At 39.9% G+C, this 12,008-nt stretch overlaps 1 protein-coding gene across 4 annotated transcripts in view; it reads left to right on the top strand.

Moving 5' to 3' along the window:
- Window positions 1–12,008, top strand: part of LOC121707433 (E3 ubiquitin-protein ligase RNF123) — a 120,560-nt gene that overhangs the window by 72,507 nt on the left and 36,045 nt on the right. For all 4 annotated transcript variants that reach the window (XM_042089988.1, XM_042089987.1, XM_042089989.1 and 1 more), the window contains 2 exons: window positions 2,931–3,006; window positions 8,362–8,446. In XM_042089988.1, the coding sequence (XP_041945922.1) occupies window positions 2,931–3,006; window positions 8,362–8,446 (161 nt within the window). The remainder of the gene's footprint in view (window positions 1–2,930; window positions 3,007–8,361; window positions 8,447–12,008) is intronic.

The raw sequence follows: 12,008 nt of genomic DNA, 5'->3' as shown, positions 1-12,008 counted from the left end.
GGAATTGTGATGGAAACAAGCCAGTTTCTCACTGCACTGTCTGGCATTGCACAGTTTAACAGAATTTTAATTATTGTTATTCCATGCTACTTAGTGATATAGTTTCACGTATGTAGGGTCCTATGGATTCTGTTTTATTATTTTCCAAATTCTGTTTTATTTTTTCTCAAATTCCGTTTTTTCAGATTTAATTTTAGTTGTTTCTGATTTTTCTTTTTTTTTTTTTTTTACATTTAAGCAGAAACCGGGATAAGGTGTATACATGAAACAGTATCCCGTTTTCTTTCGGAGTACTCTACCTAGTATGACCAGGTTAGGGCTTATCGGGATATGATGTTTAGAATACTTCAAAATCCCTATTATACTAGAAGTGCATAAACACAGACTATAACAGAGATGCTTAAATTCTTTCCTATCCAAACATTAATCTAGCCTCAATGTTGTGCCTACCTAACATTAAAATGTATTATATTTCATTCTATTTCATTGGAAATTTACAATCTAAATCTAAAACATAAAATAATAAAGCACTCATTTTTATTAATTTGAAGAGAATCACCCATAGGCTATGCTTCCGTTTAGGAACAGTACTGTTTCTTTTCTGCAAAGTTGAGTGAGGGAGTCTATTTGGAGGCTACCCCTCTGTGCTCTTCTGCTTTATGGTGGACTCTTATCTGAGACTGATGGAAAGATACAGTACCAGTGTTACACTAGCCGCGTTTACATGGACGTTTAATCTGCGTTTACATGGAACAAACATTTAATCATTTAGAAGCTCCTAGTTGTATTGCTGCCATGGAAACTCAATTGTTTACGTCACTCTTCATTATTACCACTTATTACACGGCTCTTCACAAGGCAAGTAGAACGCTCCATTGGCTTGAATGTGATTTCCCAAAGTTCTTGCAAACCATAGACTGTAGATATATACAGTCTATGTTGCAAACAAAATTACCGCTGTCAATGGCAACGGGTTTTGTGCTTCTGATACGTCTTTCATATCACTACGCAAGGACTGGAACTTCATTCAAAAGTGAAAGCAGATGGTTGATCAGCTGTGTTCTAAAGAATGTTTGATTCAAGTTCAGCGTGTGTTGATGCAAACTATTTGTTTCTCAGCAAATGCCACGATGAACGGTAACAAATAGGCTAGGCTATGTAGGCTAAAGTCATATCGTGGGGAGTTTATTATTTCGTTTTGGCAAGTAGCCGTGTAATAAGTGGGATAATGTATAGAACGGCGGTCATTATTGGGAAAATAAGTCCCGACAGGGCGAACCAGACCCCGACGTTCAGTTTACTTACATAGCGAACACCTGCGCAGAAAGAAGAAATGTACTCCAACAATCGGAGTACCTGTTTACATGGGTGGATTTTTTTAATCGATCGGATTATCAGAACTGAGTACACCGCCTCTCTCGATCTGATAGAAAATGCAGTCGGATCGGGTTGGGTGTTTACATGAGGCATTTTTATTCAGATTGAGCCATTACTCTGTTTGTAATCGGATTAAATATGTCCATGTAAACGGGGCTTCTGTTGTAGACACATGGGATGCCTGCATCTGTTGTGTTTTTTTCTTTGTGTTTATGTATGGGCGTGGTTTGCATTTCCTGCTTTGTTGAGTGTTGTCGAGGATCCTTGAGGATTTGCGCTTGGTAGAACTGAGACCTGCCGGAGTTAAATCCATCAGAGACGAGGCAAGGCTTCTTCTTAGCATTCTGAAAACAGGAACAGGAATCTGCATGTGTGTGTTATTGAAAATCATGCTTCCTGCGGGCTTCTTTTTGAAAAACGAATGAATGCACCACTGTCATTCTCCCACGTCAATAAGTTAAATTATACATGTGTGATTAATTTTCCAAAATAAACCACAGAGCAGCAACCATTAAGCAAAATCGTAAAGAGAAAAGTGTACTATTTAGCTTGCAATCGCTCTCATTGGAAGATGTTTAAATACCCTTTCTAAATGCCTTCTTTACATGTAATGGTGTAAGAGTTCAAAGTTGTCAAAATGACCTAAGCCCATATTTCACTTAGGCTACTTTACATAGTGACAATAAGACAATGTATACATTTAAATACATAGTGTACTGCCTTGTTTAGTACAGATTTTAAATCCTTCATAAATGTGCGCACAGGATTGTGGGTGTTCTGAGCACACAGAGGATACACACATGCACAAATTTGGCAAAATGAAGGACTTCGGCCTTGGTAGAGTTTGGTAGACTTTGATGGATGCTTGACATTGGAACAATACTTCGACGGGACTTCATGACGTACTGTAACATAATTCAAATAGCAGCCTTGAAGGATCCCTTGATCCCTTGACTTTGAGAAACAGCCTCTTGCTCATTTTCTCTGACTTTCTTTTCGTGTGTGTGTGTGTGTTAGACCGGTTACTGATTTCATAGTTTGTGTGCGTTGGGAAGTGTGATCTGCATTAATGAAACACTGATTGAAACCGTGACAAGCTTTCCACGCTCATCATCAGCACCTGCTGCTGATTGTGTCCTCAATCAGTTCAATCTCCTGTCTTGTTGGCCTCTCCAGTTCACCACTCCTCATAACCCTGTCATTCTGCCCACGCTCCACTAATTCTTCCTGAATGAGGCCATCAGACAGCTCATGTTGGCACAACAAACACACAGGAAGGAAAGTAAACAAGACAGTCTGCCTGGAGCAGCAGCAGCAGCAACCAATCTGTGCCTCTCTCAGGAATTTTATTCAACAGCTCCGAAATATATCACATACACACACAGAATGAGAATATCTGCAATGTGATTTCAGTCAAGAGAACAATTTTGAATTCAGTTAATGTTAAAGCATTAATGACACATTTCAAAGCTAAAAAGCCAAAGCTTCAGAAGTGTAGGTTTTAATGGGGTTTCAAATGTCTGAATTAAGAGAACTTCCTGTAATCCCTGCAGCTGCTCAACCAGGTGCTGAACCGTGTGACTGCTGAGAGGAATCTCTTTGACCGTGTAGTCAATCTGCGTCTCCCAGGTAAACTTTCCCACCACTGCCACACTCTTTCCATCAGAACGTTCCATAGTAAGCATATAAATATATACATGCATGAGTCACCTGTTGGCTCCCTGAAACTATACAGTGATGGCCAAAAGTATTGGCACCCATGCTAAAGTTGACTGAAAGAGGAATATAAAATCATCTTTTGGAAATTGATCTTAATGCCTTAAGTGAAAAATTAGGAAATATCTAACCTTTAAGGACACCAATTTTCTTAGTGAATGAATAATGTATCATAAATAAATAAATGTTCTTCCCTAAAATACAGGGGTCATAAGTATTCCCACCCCTATGTTAAATTCCCATAGAGACAGGCAGATTTTTATTTTTAAAGGCCAGTTATTTCATGGATCCAGAATACTGTGCATCCTGATAAAGTTACCTTGGCCTTTGGAATTAAAATAGCCCCACATCATCACATACCCTTCACCATACCTAGAGATTGGCATGGGTGTTATTTCAGTTTGCCTATTAGCTGGTTTGATGCTCATTGAGCTCAATGCAAATCAAACCAGCTAATAGGCTAACTGAAATAACACTTATTTCCTCATTTTTCACTTAAGGCATTAAGATCAATTTCCAAAAGATGATTTTATATTCCTCTTTTCAGTCAACTTTAGCATGGGTGCCAATACTTTTGGCCATCACTGTATGCAGCATTTTGTATGTGCATGAACTTACTTAGCATGTGTAGTCCTCAGTCAGTGTTGTTTTGTTTGTCCAATTTGGAAGTCTCCCTTATTTCCTACTGTTGCAACTGCATTGTTATACTCTATGTCTAGTTAATGAAAAGAATTATGTAACAGTTCTTGAATATCAGTACAGTATCCATCTAGGTTGCATACATGTGTGCACGCACAATGTGTATGCATGTGTGGTGAATATGTATGTATGTTCCTGTGTGTTTGTTTAATGCCAGTGTGATTGTGTGTATGTGTGTTTGTTTATGCCTGTATGTGTATTTGTGTGCACGAGGACGCCTGGGTTTGGTTGTGCCTGTAATTGTGTATTTGTATGTGTATGTGGGTCATTTACAAATGAGGATGTTGTTGTTTTTTAATAAGAAATGTGGTTCATTTGATCTTTATTTCCTCCCATAATGGATCTTATGCACAGAAGGCTCTTTAACCAGCGTTTTCTTTCCGGAGCGTTAGCTTTGTTGTAACGGCATCTTCTGTTATATTCTGCTCCTTACATGTTCAGACACTGAGGGCCAGATGCACGTACATTTGCGAACGTATCGTTATCAGTGCCATGGACAAACCGCAGATTTGTGGTATTTATCAAACTTTCACTTCATCGGGTAATCTGCGCCTTTCTCCGCCCCCCTACCGCAATTTACGAACGTCCACAACTGAACGGCTTAGCCTAAATACAAGCGCAGTTGAATGAAGTTAACTGATGACAACATTAAAAAGAATCAAATGTTTAGCGATCATGAAATAATACAATACATGATAAGATGTCACCAAGCAGGGAGATCATGAAGATCAGTAGTTCTACTCAAACTACTTGTGCACGTAGACTATAGAAGATTGGTCAAATCTAGCAAGTAGGAAAGTTTAAGTGGATGACTTGAAAGTGAAAGTAAGACATTTGAAAGGCCAACGAAAGTTAAGTCAAGTCAGGTTTATTTATATAGCACATTTCATACACAGAGGTCATTCAATGTGCTTTACATAAAAAAGGAAACCGTAATAGCAAATAAAAGCATAGAAGGGCAATATGGTCAAAGAATAGTTAAAAGGTAAAGATCATAATAAAAAGAAAACATAAAACACACAAGGTAAAATCATTTAAAAAAAAAGAATAATTAATAAGCAAAAAAAAAACAAAGGCAATAGTAGTAAAAATGTAATAAAAGTAATAAAGACAAGGTAGAATAAATTTCAAGGCAGATTCAGAATTTGTAACTCAGCGCAGTTAGCAGAAAGCATCTGAGAACAGTTTGGTCTAGATTTAAAACTGGCTACAGTTGGGGCCTTTTTGATGTCCTCCGAAAGTTGGTTCCAGAGCTGAGCCGCATAGCAGCTAAAAGCTGCTTCACCATGTTTAGTTCTAACAGTAGGTTCTACTAACAGGTTTTTCATCTGGGACCTGAGAGGACGAGAAGGTGTGTACTGCTGAAGCATGTCTGATGGGTATTTAGGTCCTGCTCCATTTACTGATTTATAAACAAGCAATAGTGCTTTAAAGTCAATTCTGTGACTTACTGGAAGCCAGTGCAGGGACTGAAGAATTGGAGTAATGTGGTCAGTTCTTTTAGTTTTTGTTAGAATCCTAGCTGCTGCTTTTTGTATCACCTGAAGCTGTTTAATAGTCTTTTTAGGAAGGCCTGTGAACAGTCCATTGCAGTAATCAACAGTTAAGATTGCTTTTGATATAGTACAAAGACACAAAACTCTACATAGCGATTCTGTTGTCTTTGAAAGGTTCTCTTATTGACGCATTTAACCACAATTTGGATTAACACATGCTTTTACAAGGCGGAGATATTTAGGTGCAGAATAGACGTGCGCTTTCACAGGCAGTTTTTGTACATACTGCAGAATATATAATCAAAGTCAAAGTCAAAGTCTGCTTTATTGTCAATTTCTTCACATGTCAAGACATACAAAGAGATCGAAATTACGTTTCCCACTATCCCACGGTGGAGACAAGACATATTTTACCAATTAGGTCCACAGACAAACATAACATTCAAGTAAACAATATAAAAAGTAAAAATAAGAAGGCACATACAATGAAGAAAATAAGAGCAGCAAAATTTGAGTTGAATTTGTGCAATTGTGCATACAGTAGACAGTCAATATAATAGTGCAAAAGTCAGGCCAATAAATGGCTGAGGTAGTTCTGTTTGACCTAAGTATGCAAGTGGCATAGTGGTGCAAGTTATGTAAGAGCAGCAGAAGTGTGTTCAGAAGTGTTTTCAGGACAACAGGACAACAACAACAAGTTGCAAAGTGTACAAGTGGAGTAGTGCAAGGCAGCCTTTGTGGGTCCAAAAGTCCAGGGAGTTCAGCATCCTAACAGCCTGGTGTATGAAGCTGTTGGTGAGTCTGGTGGTGCGGGAGCGCAGGCTTCTGTACCTCTTCCCAGAGGGCAGTTGATCAAACAAATTGTGAGCGGGGTGACTTGCATCACTCACAATTGTGGTCGCCTTGCAGGTGAGGTGGGAGGTGTAAATGTCCTTCAGGGAGGGGAGTGAAGCACCAATAATCCTTCCAGCTGTGTTCACTATGCGCTGCAATTCCCTGTTGAATTCAGTGCAGCTTCCGCCCCACACAGCGATACAGCTGGAGAGGATGCTCTCAATGGTGCCTCGGTAGAATGTGGTCATGATGGCTGGTGGAGCACTTGCTCGCCTGAGTTTCCGCAGGAAGTACAGGCGGCGCTGAGCTTTCTTCGCCAGTGATGCAGTGTTGGTGGTCCAGGAGAGGTCTTCACTGATGTGCACCCCCAGGAATTTGGTGCTGCTCACTCTCTCCACCACAGCACCGTCGATGGTCAGTGGCAGGTGTTGGGTGTGACCTCTCCGGAAGTCAACAACAATCTCCTTGGTCTTGCTGACGTTCAGCAGGAGGTTGTCGTCCCTGCACCACGTGGTCAGAAGGTCGACCTCCAACCTGTATTGAGTCTCGTCGCCCTTGGTGATGAGACCCACCAGAGTTGTGTCGTCAGCAAATTTCACTATGTGGTTGTTGCTGTAGGTTGCAGTGCAGTCATGCGTCAGCAGGGTGAAGAGCAGCGGACTGAGCACGCAGCCTTGGGGGGCCCCCGTGCTCAGTGTGATGCTGCTTGAGATATTGTTGCCAACACGTACTACGTACTCCCATCTCTTTTTACGGCAAACTCCCACTTTCCCTTTGACCCTCCTATGAAGGCATATGCATCACACGGAAAAGCGCAATTAGCCATTTTCAGCTCCCGCGACAGGCAGTCTGCGCTTTTACCTCAGTGCGGCATGTTTGTGCATACCTCGCCATGATTTTACGCGCACATTGCAAAACAAATATGCCTGAAATGGTCGCAAAAGCGTTAGCTCTGGCCCTGAATATTGTGTTTGCCCAATAATAAACATTTTAACACATGCATACATCCCTCCATCGTAACATGCTGATTCACTAGGTGCAACACCCAAACCTTGTCAAAAACCAAACCGTGTAGCTACTGTACAACACACGCACCACAACACATCGCATTTGACAGCGAACACAACAGGAGGGTTAAGAGTGTTCCGTGCATATGGTCCATTGCTCTTAAAATATATAACATGGAAGATTAGCCTATTAGTTGAAGAATGTTTGGAAACGGTACTTAATGTACAGTGTTGTTATGGTTATGCTATCCTACTACGACTGATACAACCCCAAATCGGTATGAAAAATGGAAATACCAAAATAGATTTTTTAATTGCACTTGTACATGTACTTGATTGCAGAAAATATGAACCGGTCAACATCCATTTCTGCCATACAGACCAGCAACACTTTACAAAAAAAGTTTAGGGCTAGTAAGGTGAAATAATGTAATATGTGATATGACACGGGTAATAATAGCAGGTTATTTTAATCATGATTTGGTATAAATATGGATTAAAGAGAGGCCTGGTCCTTTCAGATTAAAGATATGCCATGAACCCCACTTTGTCAGCAAATGTGTAAGAAAACTATTGAAATATAACAAATTAGAGAGGATTCAAGGAGTCTGGAGGAATTTTGCTTCTTAAATATTTTCATCATAATATTTGGCAAATTTTGGGGAAGATAAAAAATATATTTGTATTATCTTCCTCCATGTTTACCTTTAATTCTTTGGACATTTTTCTGGATACATATCCACAATAGTGCTTTTCTAACAGCTTTCAAACAAAAGCAAATACATGAAAAAACACAATAATATGTGACCTGATCTGGCAAAATGAATCACAATGACCCAAAATTCAAATTTGAGATTTTGGTATCAATGGAAAGGGGTCGCCATGAGCTTTAAAACGAAACCCATGGTCAAAGTCATATCTTGAACTGTTGTCAAGATACAGCATTTTGAATTATAGCCTCCTGCCATCATTTTCCAATTGAAAAACTCATGAAAATCGCATTTGAAGTTACAGGTTACAGGCAGGTACAGGTAGGATTTGCCCACTTGAATAATATCTTTTGTAACTTTACCTTCTTGTCTTGACTATGGAACTTAGGGAAATTAATTTTGAATGGTTCTTCTTTCATATAACAATATATTCAATGTTTTTTGAAGTAATCGGCCTGTATCTCATAATGATAGACCTGATTTCGTCTTTCTCTGTGTGTGTGTGTGTGTGTGTGTGTGTAGGACTGGAGAGTGTGGACCACTACCCTATACTTGTAGCTGTTACAGGCATCCTGGTGCGCATCTTAGTGGAGAGTGACAGACAGGGGTAAGTGTGGGACTATCTTTTCCTCATACAAGTGCCTTGTAAAAGCATTGAGAAAATATTTATGTTATTAGTTATGAACAATTAATGGATTAATTAATTGTTCATATCAATGGATCAATGGATGAACACAATACATTCATACATACAAGAGTACACATGCCCCATGCTTAGACAGAATTTGTGAAATAACCATGGCAAGAGCGGTTTTGAAATAGAATATATTAGTGTGTTTTAAAGCAACAGTGTGCAGGAATTGAGGAAAACCCTGAAGTAGTTTGGGGTATAATTAACTGTGTGTGAACACGCCCTTATTTAGACAATGCTACCTAGCCTTGGGAAGTATTGCTACAATGGTTGTCCTTGAATCATGTTCTTTGTCTAGCAGATTCCTGCTGTAATGGGAACAGTCAGTGGGTTTGCGACTCAAGGAACTCTACTCATTATTTCAGCACTCATGTTTGTGGGCAGCCTAGTGACTCTGCCAGATAGTAAAGAACATGATTTCGTCCCTTGAGTGCGAGTGTTTATGGCATGTGCATTTGCGTGTCTGTCCTGACTTTCCCTAGGGCCCTAAAGGAGCTGACAAGGTCAGTTGTTCCCAAACAAATAGGCATTAGAATGCTGGTCTACACAGAAAAAACTAATATTTTACACACATTAGATACCTTTTCAATATGTAGGCCTTTTAAAAAAGACACTAATAATTGCCTAAAAATAAATCTATGTTGCAGTGATCTTGTAGGTTACAGTACCAGAATGACTTTCTCATTTGATTAGTATCAGTATCAGTGCTTCACCATATGGTAGATAAAGGCAGACTCATAAGGGTGAGGATATATATTGAATACAAGATTGTTGCACTTTACAGTAGGTACGTTTAGTGCAACACATTGAACTTTTGTCACTTCTTGCGCTTTTATCATGCAAATAGTTTTGGTATCATGTTGAAATTGAACTGATGGTATATGGCCATGTGAAGGAAGGAGACGTGTTGTTCCCTCCAGCCATCCAGGACATGCACTATGCAGCTCAGTGTTCCAGCCTGGAACACAGTAGCCTGGCTAACGCCAAACCTCATCTCATTGAGATGGGGTCTGGGAACTACACATACATTTTCTTGTATTTGAAACTTGGTTTATGAATGGCCAGAGCCGTTTATTGGGCGCTACGATTGTCTATCAAATGCGTCTGTATGTAGCTCATAAACGCTTCGGTGTGTCGTCATCGTCTTGCTGCCCCCCCTCCGTTCTGTGATTGGTTCCTTCGTTGAGGTGAAAACAAAGTCCATGGAATCCAGGCTGCCTAGCAGCGTGAATAAAATCGTGCACGTAAGGCAGCATGGGAAAACCCAGGCTAGGAACACAGCACAAAAATAAAAAAAATAAAAAAATTCACAACATGACATTACTGACCATAGCCAAAAGACACTAGTTAGCATGTAAGCAATCTTCTAACAGTGGCAATAGGTCTGTGAGTAGTGTTTGCAAGGTTTGCATGCCTTTTAGCTAGCTAGCTCACACAAAACACAATTTGGATTTAAGCCCAATTTAAACCCTTCTCATTTTGCAACTCTCTTGCTTGCCCAAATCTGCTTCAGGGCACTTCAGAGTTTGTCATGATGCTGTGCACTATTCTGTACTGTACATATGTGGAGAAGGCAAACGAGTTCATTGTGCATCTAAGCTCATTCTCCTTTCCCCACTACCCTACTTTGGAGCTTGATGCTATCCAGATAGCTAGCATTTTTTTTTATCATATTAATGGTATCTTTCCTGTAACAGGGTATCCTAACTGCATCTGAGCAAGAGACTGTTGTGTAGCATTGAATGCTCTCTGTCTAAATCCATTCAATATGCCCTTCTATTGCATCCCAGTTCTCATTCAAAATAGCAGAGCAACGGGAGCGACAGAAAGAAAATAGAGAAAGGGCGTCCGCCAAACGTTCTGCTCAAAATGTCACGTTGCATCACGCTACACATCACTGCTTCGTGTTGCATACAGTTAGGACATTCCAATAGAAAGCAATGTAATTAAAATTATTTTATCACTAACACTCACGCACATCACATGTAGTTAGAGCATTCAAATACTGCCATTATCATGAGATAACATTAGCATTTACAATTCTAAGCTTACTGCTTACTTAGTACAGTGCCCTCCAGAATTATTGGCACCTCTGCTAAAGTTGACTAACAACAATGAAAAAACAATGAGGAAAAATCCAACCTTGAAGGGAAGCTAATTTATTTTGAGAAAAAGGAAAATCTCATAATATAAATATTTAACAAAAACATGTTGCTCACAATTATTGGCACGCTGTTATTAGAGTGCCTTTAGTACTTTGACATTTGAGTCACATCTAATTGTTAAATGCCAGTTTAATCAAATTTTTTTTTTTTTTTTTTTTGAATTATTTTTTTATAATATTTTAAATGTGTGTACACTACATTAATTTAATTTACTCTTAAAGCTGCAGTTTGCAAGGCTGACAGATTGAGGGGATTTGAATGTTTGCAACTTTCATGCCCCTCCCCCACTACCATCGAGCACCCTCTCATCGAGTTTGTGCTTGTCAGTGCAGACCAGTCTGTGATTGACATATTGGACCAGAAGAACTGGGAGCTGTGGATTTTTGCAAAACAAATAACAGGCTCTAGGTATAAGTATAAGTATATATACTCTTTTGATCCCGTGAGGGAAATTTGGTCCCTGCATTTATCCCAATCTGTGAATTAGTGAAACACACTCAGCACACAGTGAACACACAGTGAGGTGAAGCACACACTAATCCCGGCGCAGTGAGCTGCCTGCAACAATAGCGGCGCTTGGGGAGCAGTGAGGGGTAGGTGCCTTGCTCAAGGGCACTTCAGCCATTCCTACTGGTCGGGATTCGAACCGGCAACCCTCCAAGTCCAAAGCGCTACCCAGTAGGGCACGGCTGCCTCTGGTGGAGGTAGAAGTGTGTTTTTTTTTTTCTAAAACCGGCTGATTTATGTTGTTCTGTCGGAGCATAGTGTCGGTTTCAGTGAATATGATCAAAAAAATCTTGCCAACTGCAACTTTAAAGTTTAGTGACGATGGTCAGGGAAATCAAAATCAATTTGTCATCTGAAATAATGAAAACTCACCCAGTGTAAGGTGGTTACTTTATTTTCTGGTGGGGCCTGTCATAATAAATACTAGTGCTAAATATGGAATTCCATCGAAGGAAATGCAATACATCCACTTTGCATTTTTGCACATATTCCAGCACAAGCAAAAAATTGTTTGCACGGTATCATTTTATTGCAAAACAAAAACAAATGACATCCATACTATTTTATTGTGCTTCAACCTGAATCTAGCTCCCAACTCCTGGATGTTGATATGTTCAGGTGGGGCAACCTATCTGGAGCCTAGGGATTTCTCAAAAGCTTTTTGGGAGCAGTGCCAGCTGATGGCTGAAGCCTGCTCTCAAGAGCCCTGTGTCAGACACTGAGCTGAGGCAGCTAATGGTAGTGTGCTGAAAGCATCAGTCACTGGACTTTAGTGGAGTGGAGTGGTCAAACAAAGGATGAAAAAT

This window comes from Alosa sapidissima, chromosome 4 (assembly GCF_018492685.1).
Source record: "Alosa sapidissima isolate fAloSap1 chromosome 4, fAloSap1.pri, whole genome shotgun sequence".
Classification (NCBI taxonomy): Eukaryota; Metazoa; Chordata; class Actinopteri; order Clupeiformes; family Clupeidae; genus Alosa; species Alosa sapidissima.
The sequence above is the reverse complement of the archived record's forward strand: the minus strand, read 5'-3'. Positions and strand labels throughout refer to the sequence as shown.